The sequence below is a fragment of the Callithrix jacchus genome, chromosome 9, assembly GCF_049354715.1.
Source record: "Callithrix jacchus isolate 240 chromosome 9, calJac240_pri, whole genome shotgun sequence".
Lineage (NCBI taxonomy): Eukaryota > Metazoa > Chordata > Mammalia > Primates > Cebidae > Callithrix > Callithrix jacchus.
In genome coordinates this window covers 113,899,077-113,922,134 of record NC_133510.1, presented here as the reverse complement: position 1 = coordinate 113,922,134, position 23,058 = coordinate 113,899,077, and the positions used below count along the sequence as shown (strand labels likewise).

At 50.5% G+C, this 23,058-nt stretch overlaps 1 protein-coding gene across 13 annotated transcripts in view; it reads right to left on the bottom strand.

Annotated features, from left to right (window-relative positions):
- The window catches only part of CUX2 (cut like homeobox 2), a 322,604-nt gene extending 300,304 nt beyond the window's left edge, over positions 1–22,300 (bottom strand). For 5 of the 13 annotated variants that reach the window (XM_054238855.2, XM_078337275.1, XM_054238858.2 and 2 more), the window contains exon 1: positions 14,443–14,718. In XM_054238855.2, the coding sequence (XP_054094830.2) occupies positions 14,443–14,505 (63 nt within the window). In that variant the 5' untranslated portion in view covers positions 14,506–14,718. Of the gene's footprint in view, positions 1–13,597; positions 13,914–14,442; positions 14,719–22,116 lie in introns of those variants that run through there. The other 8 variants (XM_054238867.2, XM_078337277.1, XM_078337282.1 and 5 more) reach the window with 3 other exon arrangements.
- Between the last annotated feature and the right edge of the window lie 758 nt (positions 22,301–23,058).

Below are 23,058 nucleotides of genomic sequence, written 5' to 3'. Positions count from 1 at the left end.
CCGACAGAATTAGAGGTCAGCCGGAGGAGGACGGGGCTGAGAAAAACAGGGAAGTGGCGGCAGAGGCAGGAGGAAAATGAAGAGAAGGCAGTATCAGGAGGGCCAAGAGGGGCTCTGTGGGGGAAGCGGCGGGGTGGGTGGGAGAGGCAGAAATAGAGATAGTGTGAACCAGAGGCTCTATACATGTGGCTGAGCAGGGGAGGAGGATGTGGGTGAAGGGTTTCTCTGCCCTGCCTCCTTTCATATACCCTTGTGCCTCAGTTTCCTCCTCTGCAGAATGGGAGGTGGTCCAACAACATAGGTGGGTAGAAGCATTTCTGATAGGCTCCAAGCACCATGCAGAGGTTAGGGTCTGCTGATCTGCACTGAACAGTAAAACCAGGGAGCCCATCCTAGTGGCAGAGCTGGCCACCTGCCTTGTCTACCTCCTTGGTCACAGACCATCCCCTCTGCCCAGAAAAAGTATCTCTCAAAGACCTTGCTGGGCTCCAATCTGCTAAAGCACTGAGCTTGGTCTTTCCTGGGTCCATACAGGTTTGGTGACCATGGTTTCTGAGTGTCTTCTTGAAGGTAGGCTACCCTCTGAAACCACCCACCCTCTGTCTAGGCTAGAGGAGAGTATCACTGAATCCAGATAGGGAGAATGACATGTCCTAAGCCTAGAGCCATCACTACAGCTTTCACCAACCTACAGGCCTGCAGGACCAGGGTTTGTCTCCACCCTTGGCCCCCACAGCTCTGTGTACATCCTCTGATTCCCATGCTGATGATGTGGCTTTGGGGTTATTTCACTACAGTTGACTCCTCCACCAGTCTAAAGCATTCTTAAGAACAGGGACTGCTTCCTCTTCATCTTCACATTCCTAGTGTTGGCTGAGTAGATGTTGGATGGATTCGTGCATGGAGGAAGGGATTTCTGTTGGATGCACAAATATGTGGATGGGTAGATGAGAAGGTTGCTGAGTGGCTAAGTGGATGAATGGACAGATGAATGGGTGGGTGGGTGGATGGGTGGAAGAATTCATGGGTGGATGGATGGATAGATGAATTCATGGATAAATGGATGACTGGATAGATGGATTCATGGATGGGTGGACAGATGGATGGATGGTTAAAATTAGTAAGAAATGGGGAGGTACAGTTGGATAAAGTGTGAGGTGGATGGATAGAGTGGATGAGAGAGCAGATTTATGAATGAGCAGATCAGACAATGTTGGGTGGCCAGTGGATGAGTGGGTGATGGATGATAAAGAGGTGATCCCCCAACCCCTGCTAGACTTCCAGTCCACAGGTGCTCACAGATTAGACAAAACTGAAAGGTGAAAAAAGTTCTCTTGATTCCACGCTTCAGCCCACATCCCCTGTAGTCCCCCAGGTAGACATCCAACCTCTCTTACAACTAACAGCATCCCCATTGATGAAGGCCAGCACACGACCCCCCCGGGACAGCGCACCTGCATGTGGCCTGGGGTCTACAGCCAGGCCATGTCAGTCACCTCATCTTTTTATGGCCTTTCCTAACAAGTGGCATCTGGAAGCACACTGGGAACGGCACAGGGTGCTTCTCAGAACATGACCCAAGCCCCCCTGACCCCCTTTGCACCAGCTCTATGCCCAGGAGAAGGAAGGGCGCCGCTTGCCCACTGCATACCTGCTGCCTACAAACCCGTACCAGCCGGCCACTCCCACAGAAAACCAGCCACACCCTTGCCAAGGAAACATGGCCGCCACCTTGCTGGGGACACCAGGCATGTCCCCATGGCCACCTCTCCACCCCCACAATGCTGCAGAGTGCTAGTCCTCGAAACATTTGCGGGCCCAAAGCCTTCCCACCATAAAGACCCCGTCTGGGCAGAAATGACAACATCCAGTTTGTCACAGACACTGTCCTTTGCCTATTTTCCAAACGTCCCCTCTCTCCCTTCAATGTTCCCCATCAGGCTGAACCCAGTGGGACACAAACATAAATTGGATCCCATTTCTCCCGTTTTAGATCCTCAATATCTTCCCACTTCCATGAGAATAGAATCCAAAAAAATCCACTCCCACCGTCGTCTAAAAGGGCGTGTGAGCGGGAACCATCTCCCTCTGTGACTTCTCTCCTCCTCTCCTCTCCCAGCCTCACTGGCCTCCCTTTGGTTCCAGGACATTCCAAGCAGACCGGCCTTTGCACAGGCTCTTCCTGGAACTGTGGGCTCCCTTCCTAAACTGTGCCTGCACAGCTCCTCTTCATGGCTCAGGTCTCAGCCTAAATGTCACCTACCCAGTGTGGGCCTCCATCATCGCCCTATAAACAGGCACCCTCTCTATGCGGATCTTGGCACGCTTTCCTCCGTTCTTTCTATTTCTGTCATTACGCATGTATTTGTTTAGCTTGCCCTTCCACACCCAGCACCTGGCAGTGTGTATGGCCTATAGCGCGTGCTCATAAAATACCTGCTATTTGATGAATGAATGTCAGATTCAGAGCAAAGATTCAAGCCTGACTGTCTGGGTTCAAGTCCTGTGTGACCTTGGGCTAGCGAATGAACCTCTCTGGGCCTCAGTAGCCTCATTTGCAAAACAGGGTGACACCAGAGCTGCCTGCCCCAAGGGACACTGGGAGGATTCAATGAAAGGAGGAAGGCCAGGGACCATTCTCCAGCCCTACCCTCAGCCCCAAGTCCTTGCTTCCTGGAGCCAGAGCAATGAGTGTAAGGTCCACCATGGAAAGAAAGAGCTTATAAAGTCACATATGAACTCTAGAGTGGGGCTGGTGCGGCCACAGAAAGGAGAGCTGGACTTGGCTGTTAAAAAAAAAATCTAAAAAACTTTTTTAATAAAGGCTACAAGTCTATCTCCTTCCTTCTTTATCAACGACACGATTTATTGACCGGGGAGGCCATATTGACTAAATAAATCTTGATAATGACCACGGCAGCAATCAATACCTGCTTATTATCAGCCCCGGCCGAGAATTCCATCTTGCGGAACGCAGGCCCGACGACAGGGCGCGCCATGCAGCTCTGGGACCCAGCGGGGGCCAGGGATGGATGGCCGGGTGGCGCTTATTCTCCAGGCTGGGAAACAGGCTGGGAGCGGGAAGCTTTCGCTCACCTTCCCCCGACCCATGCTTCTCAGGCTTTGGGGCCTAAATCCATTTCCATGAGCTGACAGTGGCAGGGTGTTTTCAGAGGTTTTTAAAAGAACAGAAAGGGGTTGGGTGCAGCACCTCACGCCTGTAATTCCAGCACTTTGGGAGGCCAAGGTGGGCCAATCACATGAGGTCAGGAGTTCGAGATCAGCCTGGCCAACATGGTGAAACCCCATTTCTACCAAAAACAGAAAAACTGGCCAGTCATGGAGGCGCACACTTGTAGTCCCAGCTACTTGGGAGGTTGAGGCAGAATCACTTGAACCCGGGAGGCGGAGGTTGCAGTGAGCTGAGATTACACCATTGCACTCTAGCCTGGGTGACAGAGCAAGACTCCATTTCAAAAATAAATAAAAATAAAAATAAAGAGAAAATACTGACATCGTGACTGCAGATGGGGGAGGCTCGGCAGCAGCGGGACAGACATCAGTCTTGGGAGGGGCACCTCTGGCCACTAGTGGGGCCAGAGCAGGGACATGGGGTAGTCAGCAGCCCTGGGTCTTGGGTTCAAGTCCAGGCTGGGCTGCTTTCCCACAATGTGGCCAGGGACTGAGCCTTCTGTGCCTCACTCTGCTCATCTGTGGGAATGCATATAGGTTTCCCTTCATAAAGTTGCTCTGGAAATTAAGTGAGACAATATAAAGGGCTGTCAACACTGTCTGGCATTGCAGGAAGAGTGCAAGCACCATTTCTTAAAGAAATCCCAGGCCTGCACAGGCCTCTGCAAGCTGTCTTCTGACACACAAGGCCACATCTGGCCTTGCTAAGCCCTGCCAAGCGGCATGCAGGGAGGCCTGACCTCCTGTCCTGTGCTTCTGTGCAAAGAGCTGGTGCACCTGGCTGCTGGCTGCTGGCTCCGCGTGGGCCGGGCTGGGAGGAAGGCCCAGGTTAGATTCCTGTCCTTCCAGGGTGTGGTGGGGGTCCCTGCGCCTGGCTGGAGTTCAGGTGAACTTTTCTTATCTTATACCTGAGCAGCTACTACTGCAAATGAATCTCTAAGCTCCACCCAGATTTGGGCACCCCTGAGTTGACCAGTGAGGCCCCGGAAGTGAATGACAAACAACGATGGCAGTAATAATAAAGGTAATACTAGTCGCCCTCATTTACCAGGGAATGATGGTGTCCCAAGTACGTGCTACGGACTCTCCATCAAATCAAATCCTCTCAATGTCTCTATGAGGTAGGGGCTGTATTTCAGTCCCATTTTACAGATGAGGAAGCTGAGGCTTAGAAAAGCGGGGAACTGCCGAAAGCCTCCCAGTGAGGACGTGGCAAGACCAGGGTCTGAAGCACAGTCTGACTGCTCCAAGCCCGGATCCCATCACTGCAGGCGCAGCTCCAAGGCAACCGAAATTCAACAGGAAATGCCCTCCCCTTTTAAGGAAGATAATAATAACAATGCTAATAAAGATAATAAAGAGCCATGAATACTAATCACCATTAGGAAAGGCTCAGAATGTGCCCAGCCCTAGGCCAAGTGTCTATATGGAGCTGTCACTTTTTACTTCTATAATCCTTGAAGAAAAGTACTTTTACCTCCAAACGTGTGAAGTAGAAGCTTTATGAGGGCAGGACATGGTCTGTGTTGTTCTGTGTTACACTCCCAGCACCTCAGGCAGCATGGGACACATAGCTGGGGCTGAATAATGTTCATCAAATGAATGAATGACCTGTCTGGACAAACCAGATTCTCCATTCTAGACAGAAAAACTGGGGCCCAGCCACAGAAGGAAGGACGGCATTTAAATCCTGGTGTCCCGTCTGATTATGAGTCGGGGGCATGGTGGGAAGGAAAGCCCCTCAACCCTGGGATCACTGTCCAGAGACCCAGGCCGCATTCTCATACCTGCTGGGCTGATCCAGTGGGCCTGGGAATCAGTGTCAGGAGAAGAATGTGACCTGGGTTCACGGATGTTAACTGGCACTCTTGTGTCCTGGACAACAGCCATCTCACAGGCCGTACGGATGCTTTCAGCTCTCTATGGCTGAGGCCACCAAATCATCGCTTATGGCCTGCAGCCTGCCAGCAATTAATAAATAGATTTATTAATTAGATAGGAACTGCCTTCCAGGCTGAAACTGGGGTTACCCTAAGGTGAGACTGATGGAGCTAAAGATAAACCCTCATTTGCCACAGGCCTGAGGCCAGTGCCCGATTCCTAGCAACTTTCAAGAGCCAGTGAGGGGTGAAGCAGCCGGGGGTCTCCCAGGACTGACCCCCAAGGTGAAGTCGAGGGGCAGCTGCCCCACCTCATCCCTCCCGTGGATTCAGCTACGCCATCATTCAAATTTATTAAGCACTTACCATGTCCCTGCCCTCCCCAGAGAGGGAGGCATATAGTAAACAAAGGAACAAATCAATACACAGATAAATATTGTATCAGGTGAGGCACAGTGAGGAGAGGGAGCTGATGGGGAATGAGAAGTCATGGAGGACTTCTCTGAGGAGGTGGTATTCAAGCAGAGGAATGAACTAACTGAAGGGAGGTGTCTGGTAATCATCTCAGAGAGAGGGAACAGTAAGTGCCAAGACCCTGAGGCTGGGACATGCTTGGCTTGTCTGAGGCACAACAGTGAGGAAGCCACAGTGGCTTGAATAAAGAGGAGGAGAGTAGTGGGGAGGGGAGGGGGACAGGGTGGGGGATCCTAAGGGCTGAGGGCAAGTAAGGACAGGGAACCAGGAAAGAGGCAGCTTGGGGAGTGGCAGCTCCCCGGCCTCCCCCATGACAGGCCAGTGGCCAGCGGTGTCTCCTACACCCTGAGAGCCTATGCAGAAGTCCCAGTCCCATTTCTTCTTCCTGTGGGACAGGAAACAGACTTGAAGGCAGGATTATATGGCAAAGAGATTTGTAAGGGTCAATGCCTGCACCTGCCAGAGGGAGCCAGTTTGAAGGAGAGAGAGGATGGAAGGACGGAAGGACGAAAGAAGGCTGTTGATTGCTGAAGCTCCTAGACTGCCATGGAGTTAGCAGAGGGGTCCCGTATGTCCCAGGTACGAGTCTGCGACGGAGGGTGGAAGCCTGATTCCGCAGCTCACACCACACCCCCTGGGACACTCGCACCCACAGATACTCATAGCGGATGGCAGACACTCACAGCTGTCTGCAGCAGCAAGGCCTGGGAGTGATGGCCCCACTCAGAGAAATCTGCCCTGGACTGGTGGCCCCGGTAACCCCTGTGGTCTCCAGATCCACAGCACCCACGGTCCACACCAGCGGCTGGGCAAGCCAATCCACCATAATGGTTCCTGGGGAGCCATTTGCCCCAACCAGCTTGAGGGACGGCGGTGCACAGAGTCTTAAACACCGCTGCGCCCCCCGCGTCTGGGCAGACGACCAGCTCAGGCCAAAGAGGCCAAAGGATTGATTTCCTCCTTTCTTTCTTTTGAATGACAAATGCTTATCTGGAACTGCCGTTTCACTGGGCTGAACTGAAATATGTCAGAGGCTGGGGTGTGCTTAGGAGGGGTGTCAGGGGACAGCCACAGGCCCACTTCTGGGGGTGTGGGCTCCTGGGCAGACGCAGAGACAGCAGGCTCCGAACCCTCCCAGCCAGGTATCTTTTCAGTCAGGGGCCTTTCATCGGTTCTGCAAATGCAGGCTCTTCCAGGACTAGGCACTGGGAAGATTCCGTCTGTGGCCTTGAGCTGCAGAGTACCCTCCTCAGGACCCCGACAGCTGGCCTGACCCACTGAGGACCCCTGACATAGGGCCCTGGCTCTGCCTGGAATGTCCCTCCCAGGTATCCACTCCCCTTCTCCGTGGGACCTGCCCAGTGTGGCCACAGCTCCTGATTTTCAGGGGACACTGGTCACCTAGATTTCTTAGTTAAATCTCCTGTGTTTTAAATGCTGACAGCTTACACAAGTGTTTTAAATATCGCACTGATCTAGACAGACACATCCATGGGCCAGACATAGCTCCCAGGCTGCAATTTCTGTGGTCAGAGCTCCCAAAATATAAGATACTACACAGAATATTAGTGCAATTCTAATATAGTAAACCCCCAATGGAGTAAGAGAGAAGAGAAAACTTGCCCAGAAATCTCTAAAACAGCCTGCAAGGCCAGCAAGTTCCGGCCGCTGCTGTTTATTTGGTTTTCTCCTCTCATACGCTAAAAATACCAGTGACAAGAAGTCACTCACACTCACAGGGCAGCCACTGTGTGCCCCACACTGTGCCAAACACTTTCATGTTCAAAGTGGTTTAATCTTCCTGAACAACCTAGAAGGTGGAGACTATTATTAGTCCCATTTAAAAACAAACAAAGTAAGGCTTGGAGAGGTTAAGTGACTCATCCAAGGTCACACAGCTGGTAGGTAATGGAGCCAGGATTTGAAGCCAGGCAGGGGCCCCTCACTGCCCTGACTCTTTATGTTTCTTTCTAGAGGGAAAGGGTCAAGAACCAGTTTTGGGAACTGAGTTTGATCCACTTTAATACTTAACTGAAAAGTTAAAACTTCAGCCACGCCTCAGCCTATATATGACAGCCATGACACGGATCAGTAGACCCAGGGCAGGCAAACTACAGCTCTCAGGCCAAATCCAGCTCCCTGCCTGTTTGTATAAATAAAGTTTTATTGGAACACAGACACGTCTATTCATTCTTATTGTCTAGAGCTGTGTCATGCTAACAGCAGAGTGCAGGTTTATGGCCCATGAAGCCCACAGTGTATTCATATCCGACTCTATAGAAAAAGGTTCGGCACATCTGATGGTAAACCTAGCATGTGTAGACAGAGACCGTACCCTGAGAGGGTTCTGCAGGAAAAACCCTCTGGGGTGTCCTTAACCCTATGTAAGCACAGGTACATATCACAATGGGCAAAGAGTGGCAAAAGCTTCTTGAGCTTTCTTAGGCTGAGCGATCAGGACATTTGGGATCAGAATGAATGCAATGAAGGGCCAACCACAGGGAGATTGGAGGAAAAGGGCCGCAGGCAGTGGGAATGTGTTTGACGTGTCTGTGGGACAAAGAGAAGGCCGTTGTGGGACAGTGGTTGGAGAGAGCCAGAGAGATGACGGGGCAGATCCTGGGGATCTGCCAGGGGAAAGGAATTTGAATTTTAATCTAGACACCATAGGAGTATATTCTTCTTTTTCTTTTTTAAACATGGCCTTGCTCAGTCACTCAGGCTGAAGTGCACTGGTATGATCACAGCTCAGGGCAGCCTCAACCTCCTGAGCTCAAGTGATCTTCCCACCTCAGCCTCCTGAGTAGCTGGGACTACAGGCAGGTGCCACCGTGTCCAGCTAATTTTTTATTTTTTATAGAGAAGAGGTATCACTATGTTGCCCAGGCTGGTCTTAAACTCCTGGCCTCAAGCAATCCCCTCGCCTTGGCCTCCCAAAGTGCTGGGATAACAGGCATGAGCCACCTCGCCTGGACCATGATGGGAATATAACGTCTATATCCTCCAAAACACTACCAGCCATTTTGGTGAAGGGCTCATTGAGCCTTAGAAATCAAGTAACTCCATCCTAGACATAATTTTTTGTCTCAAAAACAGTGCTTCAAAAGCCAATAGCCCCACCATCATGACCGTGATGGGGAAAGAAGGGGAGGGGCCTAAGGTCATCACACCTGTAATCCCAGCACTTTGGGAGGCCGAGCCTGGTGGATCATTTAAGGTCAGGAGTTCAAGACCAGCCTGGTCCACACTGCAAAACCCCGTCTCTCCTAAAAATACAAAAATGAGCCAGGCGTGGGGGGGCACACCTGTAGTTCCAGCTACTCGGGAGACTGAGACAGGAGAATCATGTGAACCCTAGAGACAGAAGTTTCAGTGAACCGAGTTCACACCACTGTACTCCAGCCTGGGCAGCAGAGCAAGGCTCCATCTCAAAAACAAAGAAGACAACACATTTAAGGGTGTCAGCGTCCGTCACCTTTACAGTAACTCACACAGCAGACAAGGTGGGCACAGCCAACCGACTTCATGGGTTAAAGAGCAGGAGACCGGGGATTCGGGATGGTTCACCCCGGAGTGCTAGAGGCCACACAGGCCACAGTTCTTGGGGTCCTTCCCCCCGCCAACCTCTACCATCCCTGACACTCTCCAGTATATGCCACCACCATAAATAAAGAGCACCCCCAGAGGAAAAACATCAAACAGAGATGGGACCTTGAATCCCAAGGCCAGGGACAAAGGCAGGTCACCACCTGAGTCCCCTTCCAATGCTTCACCTCTGCCAGGCCCGGCCTTTGAATGAGATAACCAGGAAGCCGCTGGAAATTCAGCCCTTTCAGAAGCAGCACAGAAAACCACAGTTTCTGGGCAGCCCTGTCTACCATCACGGAGGACCACATATTTAGCAGCAGCCAAGGTGCTCACGTTTGAAATCCCATCTGCCGGAAGAAAGGTTACCACGACAGAATGTCAAGTTCGAAGATAGAATCCTCTTTTTAACAGGAGAGTTAAAAAAAAATAAGAAAAAAGAAAAAGAAAGAAAAACCACCACCACCATCAGAAAAGCTGTTCCCTCTGGTCAAAATAGCACCGTGCTCATCTGAAATAACCCACCGAGACACTTATTTGGTTCTTTTAGCTTGTCCGTGGTTTCTCCATTTTCTACAGTGAATTCAAGTATTAATAAAAGAAACTTCAAGACCCCCAACAGCAAAACCAGTGAGGGATGAGATGCTGCTTGTTTTTTCTTCCAGCATTCAAAGAGAGCGCGTCTTTGAGAAGCAATCTCTGTCAAGTTGAGAAACCACAATTTTGGGATACCCAGAAAAGACTGCTGGGTTCTTTAAATAAATTCTCAACACCTGTTTCTAGCTCTTTCTGCAGAAAAGGGCCACAGGGTGTGGATTCTACGGACTTGGAGAGGCGGAGGGAATGGGGTAGCCCACTGGCTGGAGTCCAAGGGTCTTATTCTCAGAGATGATGCTAGAATCTCTGGTCCCCTGGGCCTCTCTGCTCCCTGTCCCCCTGTCCTTACCTAATGCCAACCCCTCTCACAGGCCTGGGCCAAGCTCTGCGGGCTCACGCTCCCCACCTCAGCTGCAATTCTATTACCACCAAGTTTCCAAAGTTAGGATTCCGCCAACAGAGCTGATAGCTTATTTACTGCTGTCATCTATAGAAAGAGGAATTTTGACACATTGTTAAATGATAGCACATTTAGATAAGTCAAGCTGTCAGAGGCTCTAATGGATGTCTAAACTCTCTGTGGCTGATATGTAAAATTTATGCACTTCAGAATATCATAAGGTTATAATATTTTAATCACATCCCTGCTCTTTTCTAAACTTTGAGCAGGGGAAAATATTCCATCAAGCACCATCTCCCTCTCCTGCGCCAGGAGATTGAGTGGTCCCGGAAGTTTCTCCAAACTCCTTGAAAAAGTCCAGCCTTTCTTTGCTTATCCTGCTGATCTTCCCCCACACAACTGCTGACACCCGAAGCAGAATTTGTCCCTTCCACCGAAATCTGTACTATCTAATGCTACCGGCCAAGCCCTCTCCTCCCAAGAAACACAAACGGGCATTTGGACAGAGGACATTTGGACTGGGTGCCTCCCAGCTCACTGTTAGCTCAACTAACCCTCTTTGGAGTCGCGGAAGACAGCATGGGAGATTGGACCCAGAGCATCATAAAAAAAAAGTAGAAAGTTAAGCAGAAAAAGAAAATCATAAAGGTATGAATCCAGTTACGATGATTATACACAGGAAAGCCATAAAAAAATACTGCATTAGTAATGTTCACCATAAAGCAATCTTATAACCAAATGAAATATGCCTAGCATTATCTTTGGATGGAATTTTATTTCCTCTCGTTTCCTGAGCTGCTAGCAGCAAAGGCAGAAAAGAAGCAAAGATGGGGGGAGGTAGGTTTCAGGAGTGCTGAGTAGGGTGGCACATCTCAGATCACCTTTACCATCATTGGCCCAAAGTCATTAAGGTTGTTGACTGACTTCCAACCTAGGAAAACAGCTTTGCCGTGTTCAGAGACAGCGGTGGAAGGAATGATAACTGGAATGCTTCCATTTTTGAAAAATACACGTTTCCGGAGGGCTGGACGCTGGGCTGGTACAAGGTCACCTTTCTTGCCAGGATCGGTGCGGCGTCAGCGAAGTGGTGTGGCCTGGGGACACGGGGCTGCCTTTGCTGCCTCGGCCACTTTAATGCTCAGCAACCACGCTGCGAGAAACCATTCAACCTGAACAGCCAGGAATGAAAGCCACGCACCTCCTCACATCACAGGCAGCTGAGCCCCGGGATGCGTGGGACCAGGGCTCTCCGGCTGCCTGGGCCGGGCACGGGGACCTGCCTCTCCTACCTGGATCTCAGAACAAGCTGGCAGAAGTTCTCCTTTCTGGCTATATCCCCTGTAAGAGGAAAGCAGGGGAAGTGGGGAAACGAAAATAAAAGTGTGGCGTAGGAGTCATTAGCATTACATACCAGAGAGGCTCCCAGGCCAAAGTGCTTAGGCTCCGAATCCACTTCCAACAAAAATGCCATCAGTGAGGATATGGGGTGGGGTGGGGGCGGGGGGCTGAGGGCCTGCTGGCCAGGGGACCGACTGAAGATTTCAGGCTGGGGGTGGGGAACTCGGCAGATGGAGGGCCTAAACGTTTGCACGCGGCCACGGCTGCCACGTTTATTTCTCTGCTTTCCAGAAGTGTGCTGTCTTGCAAACTCCCACAGGGACACCCCCTCCACTTAATATCGATGTAAATGAGTTTACCCCCCTTCCCCGAGAGCCTTCTCCTCTGTGCCAGACACACCAGCCATTGTCTTAACGAACAACGCCCCCCCCCCCATATACACCCTGTAGGGGAGAGGTCTGGGTCCTATCTCCCCATCACCTGAACAAATCTCTCCTCCACCCCCTACCTTTATCCTTTCCAGTTCAAATTTGCTTTCCATCTCAGCGCCTTCTAAAACCCTAACAAAGGGTTCTCAGATCAATGGGAGTCCAGCTGGAATCAAGATTTGGGTGACCTCAGCCATTCCACAAAAGACCCCTTGGTCAGAAGATTGAAGAGAGTGATGTTCCAACCTCCCCAGCTCAGACCTAAGCCCCACAGGAGCCGCACCCACCCCTCAGCACCCAGCCCCTGCCTCTCCCCGGGCTGCAGCCCGAGCTCCCCGAATTGAAAACGAGTTATCTAATGAAAATTGTGTTAACTGACATTCCGGCCGACCGGGAGCAAATACCAGCGCTGTAAATCTCGCCTAGGAAATTTTCTCCAGCCCGGAATAACAATAGGACCCTGCAAAGGGCTTTCGCCAGCCCTTCTGGTTCCTCTTCTCTTGTGTGCCACGTTCTTGTCATTCCTTATGTTACAGAACATCAATCATAAATAAAGACGCTGTCCCCCAGCCGTGCCCGGGTCTCATTTACAAACATTAGCAGGGAATACGATTACCATTGGCCTTCGTGCCAAGCCCAATGTGGCTGCCCAATTCTCATTCTTTCTCTCTTTCTCTCTCTCTCTCTCTCTCTCTCTCTCTCTCTCTCTCTCTCTCTCTCTCTCCTCTCTCCTCTCTCTCTCCTCTCTCTCTCTTCCTCCTCTCACTCTCTTCCCTCTCTTCTCTCTCTCTCTCTCTCTCTCTCTCTCTATCTCGCTCTCTCTCTCTCTCTCTCTCTCCTGTCTCCTCTCTCTCTGCCTCCACAACCCCCACTCTTCCAGAAAGGCCACTTTAGCATCGTTTAAGCCGGCAGGCACAGCTCGCAGCCCTGCCCGTCTCAGTTGGCCACCAAACTGTAGCCCCAACTCGAGTGCGGACCCGGAATTGCAAGGCACTCGGCAGTTATTAACTGCATGCCTCAGTGCCCCGATTTTCTCCCCAGCTCAATGGCTTTGGGGGAGGGGGAAAGCGAGAGGTGGGGTGTTTGGAAGGACGGGGACTGGGAAGCAACCAGGACCGGGAGAAGGGACGGGTGCTGGAACCACTTATCAGAAGAAACTTAACGAGATTTGCCGGAGGATTTTTAAAAAGTGGGTCCCTTTTTATCTACAGACTGATGGTCTCCCGTCTTCCGCGAATGCCACGGTCAAGGCAAGATGCTCTAATCGCCCCGTTGTGCGCACCATTTTCCTGCCCCTGATCTCTGCCGCACCCGCCGAGACTTTGTGAGACTCCAAGGCTGGGGGGCCTTGCCCAGGCGCGTCTGGGGCACCCCAGGAAAGAACAGAGGCCGGGGCTGCGCCTCCACGGCACGTTCTCTGAGATTCTGCCTCCCAGCCCTGGATTCTAGGGGATCCGCAGAGTACACCTCCAAATCTGGGGGAGGCACACAGACTCCCACAAAGGGAGGGTGGGAGAAAGTGATGGGGTTTGGAAAAGAGTCGCCCTAGAGAAGGATAGAGAAAGCAGAGAAGAGAGAAACAGAAGAAAAGCAGAGACGGGAGAGAGGAGAAAGGGAGCGGCGGAGAGAAAACGCAGGAGGCAGAACAGAACGAGGAAATCTGTCATTTAAAAGTTCCCATGGGCCCGAGGGCTGGGAGTCACCTGCTCTGCGCCGCTCCTGGCTCTCCACCGCCCGGGAGGCAGGAGCGCAAACTTGCGCGCGCCCGGGCCCATCTCCACCGCCCGACTGCGTCTAGACTTGGGAAGGGGGTGGAAGGAGGGGAAAGGCAAGAAGCAAAGACGAACCCCGAGACCCCGGCCAGAGGAGAAGAGGTCTGCTGGCGCGGGCGGCCAGTCCGGCGGCGGTGGCTCAGGCAGCGGCGGTGGCCCCCGGGTGGCTGTGCGTCCGGGCGGCGCAGCCAGGCGGGCGGCGGCGGCGGAGGTGCCGGCGGGCGGCGGGGCGCGGAGCCGCCTCCTCGCCAACCCCGGCTCCCTCCCCTTCTCTCCTCCTCCTCCTCCTCTCCTCCTCCTCCTCCCTGCCCGCCAGCTCCCTCCCTCCCTCGCCTGAGCCCCAGCCGGGTGCGGACAGGCAAGCGGCGCGCTCCGCGGCCTCCCCCAGCACCGCGAAGTTGGGAGGCGCGCAAAGTGAGGCTCGGGGGAACCGCCGGGGGGTCCCGCCCGCAGCCCCCTGCCCGGGGCCGCAGCCGCTGCTTTCCCCGCGCCTCACCCGGCCGCTCGGCCGCTCTGCCGCTCCGCCAACCGAGGGCTCACTAGCGCTTCTCCATGGTCGTGGCGGCTAATCGATGACTGAACCGAACAAAGAGCAGCGGCGAGATCAATTCCTAATACCTATCGATGGGCAGCGGGCGGCCGAGCCCCGGCGAGCTCCGGCAGCCGCCGCCCGCTGCCCCGGGGCGCCCGCCTGCCCGCCCCGGGACCTCCCCAATGCGCCCAGGGCGCGCCCGGGAGCTCCCCACGGCCGCGCGGCCGGCGCTGCCTGCACTAACCTGGAGTCGCCGTAGATCAAATCGCTTCCAATATTGAAACATCGATCCCACATTGGCGGCCATCTTGGGGGCTATCGAGACGCGCACACACAAGAGTTTGGCTTTTCTCAATGGCTGCACTCAATATCCGGGCTGGACTCCCCCCAGCCCCGGGGCCGCCGCCGGCCGCCCGGGCCCTGAGCGCCGCGGCCCGGGGCCCCTCGGGCGCCCCCCGGCCTCTTGCCGCCCGCTGCCCCTCGCCGCCGCCGCGCCGCCGCCGCCGCCGCCGCCGCCAACGGGCCCGGGAGCGGTGCGCCCCCCCGACCCCCGGAGGGCGCGGGCGGAGCGCGCCGGGCGGGGAGCTCGGCGCCCGCCCGGGGGAGGCAGCCGGGGATGGGGTGGGAGGGGAGGGGTGGGGGGGAGGCAGCCTCTCCAAGAGGCGCCGGCGCCGCCGCTGCCCTGCCTGCCGCCGGCTCCCGGGCCCGCGGAGCGCTCGCTGCATCTCCCCCCCAAGTACGGGGTCGGTGTGCCGCGCGATTGCACTTGACTTTGGCTTTTTGCAAACTTATCAATACTGACGTAACGTGCTGATCAATGCAAAGGGAAGTTTGGGAGGGGGCGCTGCGGGAGGCGGGCGCGCGGGGCGCCTGCCCCCGCTTGCACCTGTCTACCCCCGGCTCCCGGCATTGCACACTTAAAAAAAAAGTTAATAGTTTGCAATGCATTTTTTTTCTTTTGCCATCGGAGCACACACAACACGTGCCTCGGGCTGCCGCCGCTCCTCCAGCAGATAAGCTTGGGATCCGAGGGTCGCAGCCGGCACTTGGGGCTGCAAGACTGGCCCGCGGCCGGCGGGAGGGTGGGAGCCGCCCGGGGGCGCCACTGAGTCGTGGGAAATGTCACCACCACCGCCCACAGTTTCCGCGCCATTATATTATTATTATTGGGGAGGGGGTGCTTCGTCTGAGCAGTAGCTCAGGGTTCTTTACAGGGGCGGTGAGGGCGGGGCTTCAGGTCTTTTGCAATAGGGATTCCTGTTATTATTTGGGGGGACTTTAACCCAATTGTAGGGGCTCCCCCACAACTTTGCAAGATGAAGCCCTTTTTCTGCGATGATTATTATTGGAGGTTTTATTATTTGGTTCTGAACCAAACCTCGGGAGGGTCTTTTCCCCCAATGGGCTGGTTTTATTGTTTGACTGTTGAGGGGGGCCCTATCCCTGCTGTGGGAGCTCCAGATCCTTAACAACCTCGGAGGTTTCTGCTATTGTTATCATCATTATTATCCGGGGCTCCGTTCTTTGCAATGTGACATTATTTTGATTGTCTTTGGGGAGAGAGTCTTTAGGCTGGCTAGAGGGTGGTTCCAATCCTTTGCAATTCTTGAGACTCTGGACAACCAGGGTGACCAGACTTCTTGTTTCACATTTGTCTGTATTTTTCTTTTTCCTCTGAGCAAGCTCGAGGTCCTTTTTCCTCCGGACATCTCACCTCTGGGGGAACTCATACTCCCAGCCCCCTCCATCACCAACCCCCTTACCTACCCTGCCACCACTCCAAAAGATGAGGTTACCCTTCCACTCTTGCTTATTCCCCTGACACAAAGCACCCCACCCTCTTCCCCACCCAAAAAAGGGGGCATGTTTTTCCTTTTTCTCTGATCAAAAGACTTGCTTTTATGGACAGCAAATGGAAATTATATTCTTTTTATGACCCAGCTTGGACTTCTGACATCACTCTTGGTCTAGGACAATAGATCAATACAGTGGGTTATAAAAAAGATAAAGTTTAGAAGAGTTATAAAGGAGAGAGAGTCATGATGGATATTTTTGATGATTTTCCAATATTTGTGTCTCAGAGCACGTGCTTTGAGGCAATTAAAGTTTTTAATGTAATGTAAATAATTGTTTCATAAATGCTTCGGAAGAAGGTGTGATCTTTCTGAGCAATCATTTGAGCTGTTTAAAAAATGTAATGTGATTTAAACAAGGATACAGTATTTCTGTCTCCATCTCCATACATTTTCCATGAGGTCTGGGTAAATATATTAATGCAGGAGTTGAAAGACGTGTAAGACCAAAAGTACTGCGTTCACCAAGATGTAATGAATTAGGCCTAGTTAGCAATTCCGAGTGGCCTGTTTCCCTGCCAGATTAAATTGCACGTGATGTGTGGTTTATCTCAGCTCCCGATAACTTCAGGTTTAAATTACAGCTCTCATTTTGCAAAATGAATTTAGGGAAATTTCATAACTATCACATTACAATTTTTTAAATGGCTACATTTCTCTCCTGAGCATCTGTAAAGCTTGTGGCTTCCTTGTCTTTAAGTCTGTTTTTTAAAGTCTTGTAATAAAAAATCTAGAGTGAGTGTGAAACCCTTCCAAGCAGTGTTTAACAAGCCAAGGGTTTGATGAAAAAAAAAATTTATTTTAAACTTCTATCTGATTTTGCAGTAACAGGACACATTGACATCAGTTACCTCCTGATATGTTGTATTTAGAAGGACACATCACTTCTGTGGTATTCCTGCCAAAGGGGTATAATCTAAACCTAATTGTGAAGAAATATCAGACAACCCCAAATGGAGGGGAAAATTCTACAAAATAAACAGCCTGTTTTCTTCAAAAATGTCAGTGGCATATGAAACACACAGAATAATGGAGGAACTATTTCAGATTAAAGGAGACAAAAGAGACTTGACCAGTGATTGTAACATATGATCCTGGATTTTCTTTTACTATAAAGTGGATTAATAACCAATGGCAAATTTAAAATAAAGTCAATAGATCAGATAATAGTGTTGTATCAATGTTAATTTCCTGATTTTGACTATTATACTGTGGCTACATAACAAAATATCCTAGTTTTTAGAGAACACAGTGAAGTATTTAGGGATAACGGGACAGATATCATGTCTCCAATGCTCAAGCAGTGCAGATGAAAATAATATGTATCTATTTGTTTATCTCTATCTATCTACCTAGAGAGAGTGGTAAAGCAATGTTGCAAAATGTTAACATTTGAAGATTCTACGTGACTAGTACACAGAAATTCCTTTCCTTCTACTTTCCTGGCAAGATTTCTAGGAATCTTAAAGTATATTAAAATTTAAATTTAAAAGAAAAAATAGATAAATTTAGATCTGACTTCGTTTCACCTGTTAGGGACGACTGGCTTCCAAATAAAAATTCTGCATGGGACTTTCTCCGTTCCTTACTGAAGTAGGCTGCACCTTTGACCCAGTAGGAAATTGCCACAGCAAACATGCTTACCGACGAGCAGCGAGAAAATCCAATAATTCAGATTGTTTTAAGTCTGTGATATTTTTAAATGACTTAATGCAGCGGGTCTCTGAAGAATTCCAACAATTTTAATGGTAGAAACTTGCAGTCCCACAGAGGAATGGGTTGCTACATAAATACTGAATGATCGTGTCTTTCTGTCTGGGCTAAAACATATTAGCTTTGCTTAGTGGCTTATTGCTTTATTCACAAAATAAATTTCAGCCGTCTCTCCCCGCCATATTCCAAGTGCATCGCGTGCCTGTGCTTATTAGATGTGGGGGCTTCTACTCCAAAGGCATCTGTAACCGTCCCAGACTTAGCAACAATGAATTAAGCAGTTAAGTGTTTACCCCCAAACAGAGTTAGTTGGGGAAATATTATTATGGGTGGCCCTTAGTGAAAGATAATAAGCCAGGAATTTCAGACTTTGTCAGCAGACAATGGCCTTAGATTTAAAAACTAAAGCACTAACGTTTTAAATATTTTTATGAAAAGCTGTTTTTCATGTTTTTAGCACACTCTCTGGCACACACACACGTACACTGGCAAAAACTTAAACAGGTTCCAGATTAATTCCTGATTCCCAAAGACTCACACATCAAGATAAGTATTAAAAAATTACAGTAGAAAAGAAAGTACCTCCCCTCCCCCAGAGGAATCAGAGGGCAGCTTGGAGCAGCCTATCGTAAAAGCAGAATCAGACAGAGAGCTGGGACCCTTTAGGAAATTCACTAACTGTGCAAGAATCTCGGGGAAGATAATGGCAGGTCCTTAGCCACAGACATAATGATATGCGAAATCCCCAGGATCAAAGCTGAAACAAAAGAAAATGTCCTTCGGTAGCTCCGCGTTGCCCACTGCAGCTGCCAGGAAGGGAGAAAAACAACTACAGAATCCGAATTCATCTGAAAGTATTAAACAGCCGTAGAGTAAGGGATATAGGACTGCCTGGCAGATACCTGCAGGATGTGTTCCTGGAGGCTGGCCTGTGGTTAGGTCCAGGATCCTTTGACTAGAGTGACCTGCTACAAGGTCCAACCCTGACATGATGCTGTCAACCACTGCCACTGGTAAACACCTACTGGTTGTTGGATGCTTTATGAATAAACCACTAGCATAACATAGCGGCTAGGCACATGGTGTTTAGGAGCATAGAAAATAGTGGTCAGCAGCCATCTGGAGCCAGATTGTCTGGGTGTGAATTTCAACTCTGTCACTTACAAGCTCTGTGACCTTGGCAAGTTATTTTACCTGTGCCTCATTTTCTTCATGTATACAATGGCACTAATAACCGCACCATAGCATACATGCAACGAGGATTAAATGAGTTGATCTACATGAAGCACTGTGTAAATGCACAGCATCTACTAGAGCTCATTATTATTGGCCTCACAATGGACTGAGCAGGGATTGGTATTCCCATATGGCAGATGCAAAGACTGAGTCCTGGAGAGAAGTGGCTAGCTCATGGTCACATTGTTGTAAAGGGGCAGAACCAGGACGAATGCCTGGGTTTACTCACAGCAAGTCAGAGCTCTTTGCACTGGAGGCTGCTCTGCCTTTCATGGAGGGAAGAATGGGTACAAAAGCAGACTCCCAGAAAGCAAGGGCTGCAACATGAGCCATGTGCTGGTGCCCAGTGAGCAATGCTCAGTGCAGAAAAACAACAAGAGACAGGCTCCCTTGACCTGATTCCCCTCCAACGCCAGGGACTAGTTAAATAAGCGATCGTGTATTCAAGCTGTGCTGGTCATTCTCCTTTTTCTCCTTTCCTGCACCAGCTCAATGCTCAGGAAGCTGACCTCTGTGGACTACATCTCTCAGGCTCCCTTGCTCTCTGACTTTGACTTGGATTGGCCAGTGGGAGGTTCTGGTAGGAGATAAGAAGGCAGAAGGAGAGAAGGCTGGGGTGTTCATTCCCCAGCTCCCTCCCTACTTTGCTGCCATTTTGGCTGTGACTAGGTCCTTCTACAGATGCAGCCCCTGTCAAGCTGTCCCTATCCCGCTCTCACTGGGTCCCAGCAACTGCTCCCTCTTCTTCCTGTTTCAGGTCTGGGATGGAAATGTTTTCCCCCTATTGCTGGCACCTGATGGCCTCAACATTCCCCTGCCCACACCTCTGCAGACAGTCTCCTCGTTTCAAAATCCCAGCCAAGGATGGACATGGTGGCTTACACCTGTAATCCCAGCACTTTGGAAGGCCGAGGCAGATGGATCACTGGAGGTCAGGAGTTCAAGACCAGCCTGGCCAACATGGTGAAACCCTATCTCTACTAACAATACAAAAATTAGCTGGGCATGATGGCAGGTACCTGTAATCCCAGCTACTCAGGAGTCTAAGACAGGAGAATCGCTTGAACCCCTGGGAGGTGGAGGCTGCAGTTAGCTGAGATCGCACCACTGTACTCCAGCCTGAATGACAGAGCTAGACTCCATCTAAAAAAAAACCACACACACAAAAATTCCCAGCCGAACGTCTCTGCTGGGGCCCTGACTGACCCCTACCGTGGAACATAATTCAATTGTTAAGAAAGCTGAGGGCTATATCTATATGTTATGGCATATATTTGCATGTGTCTATGATATATGGTAAACATAACCAGATTATAGAACAGCATTATGGAATAATATTTTTCCTTAAAATGTGGTACTTTGGAAAAACTAGATATCAAACAGTTAACAGATACTAGTTCTGGAAAACGGGCTACAGACCCTTATCATTTCTTTTTTGTTGTTGTTTTTTGTTTGTTTTGAGACAGGGTCTTGCTCTGTTGCCCAGGCTAGAGTGCAGTGGTGCAAGCATAGCTCATCGCAGCCTCAACCTCCCGGGCTCAAGAGATCCTCCCACTTCAGCTCCCCAAGAAGCTGGGACTACAGGTGCATACCACCATGTCCAGCTGATATTTTATTTTATTTTCCGTAGAGATGGGGTCTCTCTATGACCCCAGCCATGTTGCCCAGGCAGGTCTTAAACTCCTGGGCTCAAGTGAGCCTCCCATCTCAGCCTCCCAAAGTGCTGGGATTGCAGCCATGTGCTACCATTCCCAGATAATTTCTACATCATTATTTTAAACTTTTTTTATGAGCACAAATTTATTTTTTCATTAAGAATCTTGATGAAAGATTCTTGGGGACGAGGGAAGGTCTGTTTCTTCATGGGACCCTGACTCATACACATACCACATCCACCTGAGATGTCTGTAAAAGATCCGACTGAATACTGAGATTCCATGTTCATGGGCTGGAAGAATTAACAGGATGATGTCACTTCTCAAGTTAATGCATACATTTAAGGCCATTCCAATGAAAACCTCAATAAGGATTTTCATGAAACTTGACAAGTCCATCTCAAAAATTCTTACAAAGATGCAAGGGTCAAGAACAGCTGAGGCAAGTTTGAGGAGTAACAAGATAGGAGAATCATTCCTATTAGAGATGAAGACTTCTTATAAAGCTGTAATAACAGAGAGCAAGGCAGACACATAGACCCAAGGGACAAAATCAAAAGCCCAGAAACAGACTCATATAAATTTAGAACTGACACACGAGTAGATGGCAGAGCTGGCATAATAAACTAGTGGAGAAAGGATAGATTTCATTTTCAATATGATGCTGGACCAGCTGGCTACCCATATGGGAAAAATACAATTAGATCTCTACCTCACACCATACACAAAGATTAGCCCCAGGTGGAGATGTCGGCACACATGTATTTAAAGAAAGAAATTCGACTTGTTCCTTTTTTCAAACAGCACAGAACATTGGAATGGAAGAATCATATTGTGATTAATACGACTTCACTATAGCATGTCTGTCTGTTTTAAAGCATCCTAATAGCTCTGGTAGTATAATTGCCCAGGTTTCCTTCCCAAACTGGATTGTGGCCAGAACCAGGACTGAATTTTCTTTGAGCATCCCCAGATTGAAACGCCACTTGACAGCTGGCAGCGTCCGGGAGGTTTTGAGACACTCGCCAAAGGTTCTAGGCCCCTGCTCTGCACAGGCTCTTCCTTGGGCACACAACGTGTGAGCCTCTGAGAAGCTGGCCCCAGGGCAGGCACCTGCCTTCCAGGTCTGCATTCCTATTTTAGCAGCCCAGCACATAAACGAGACAGTGACTGAAGTTCTCAGAAAAAAACACCGTGGAATTCCGGGCACCCATTTGACCCTCCGTCTCACCCAGATCCCATTCATCTGGCCTGGGCAGTGGTGCATTCCTCCATCGGCATCCAGAACTGTGGCTCCCAAAGGCAACGTCAGCCTGGTCTGTGCTCTGCGAAGAACCGAGTCTTCCAGCACACCCCCTCACCTGCCCAAATAAAACTCCGCAAACGGGACCCCTAAAGCCTCAATGAAGAGTGCAGACTATTGCTGCAGCTTTTCTTAAGGGCAAGGCATGGAGGGCTTACCGCCTTCAGATCCTCTTTGCTTCTTTCTCTCCCCTAAGTCCCCTTCTTTAAAGCAGCCTCTCCGGGCTCTATTTTTAATTTCTCTCCCTACAAACGGCTCATTCGTCTTCTCTCACTCATCGCTCACTCTCTGATTCTCCAGCTCCTTCTCCTTCTCCCTCTTCCTTTGTTCTTCTTCCTCCTTGGGCTCACATTTCTCCTCCCTCTTCTTTAAATCGGAGGTGCTCACATTTAATCTCATCAGCAAAACATGGGCCTGGGGCCAAACAAAAAAAGAAAGAATTCTTTGATTCCTTTGGTAAGCCAGGGAGATGTGGATGCTTACATTTTCTGTCCCTCTCCCCGATCATCATCATTGTCATCGTCATCATTGTTGTCATAATGGTGCCTACTATGCACCGAGGCCGTCCCCAGCATTCTCCCCAAATCTCTCATTGAGCCTGCCTGTGTCCATTTTACAGATAAGTAAACTGAGGCTCAGAGAGGTAGAATAGCCCACCTGAGTTCACTCAGCAGGACAGTGGCTGAGCATAATTTGGAAGCTGGTCAGGAAAAGGTGCACCCTTTGGCAGCCCCTCTGCAAAAGCCTGCTCTTCCCCTCCTCCCACCCTCCCTTCCTGCCCCGTTTTAGCTTCTCCTGTTGCCAGTGCTTAAGGTAGGAGAGAAGCAGGGATAAAGATGCCATTCAGACAAATTGGAGCCACCAGGGGCAGGTGCTGGGAGGGCACAGTGGGAGGGAAGGAGGGACTTGTCTCTGCAGCCAGCCCCTGCCTCCCCACTCCCTCAGTCCCCTTGGAACTTCTTGGTTCTCTGCTCTTGGCTTCCACAAACCAAAAACTGGTCCACTTGGCCCCACGGGACAGAAACCTAATGATAATGCTGCGATTTATGGCCTGCCTGCCACAAACTGGGGTCGCTGTGCCACCATCTAACTTCCTGCCG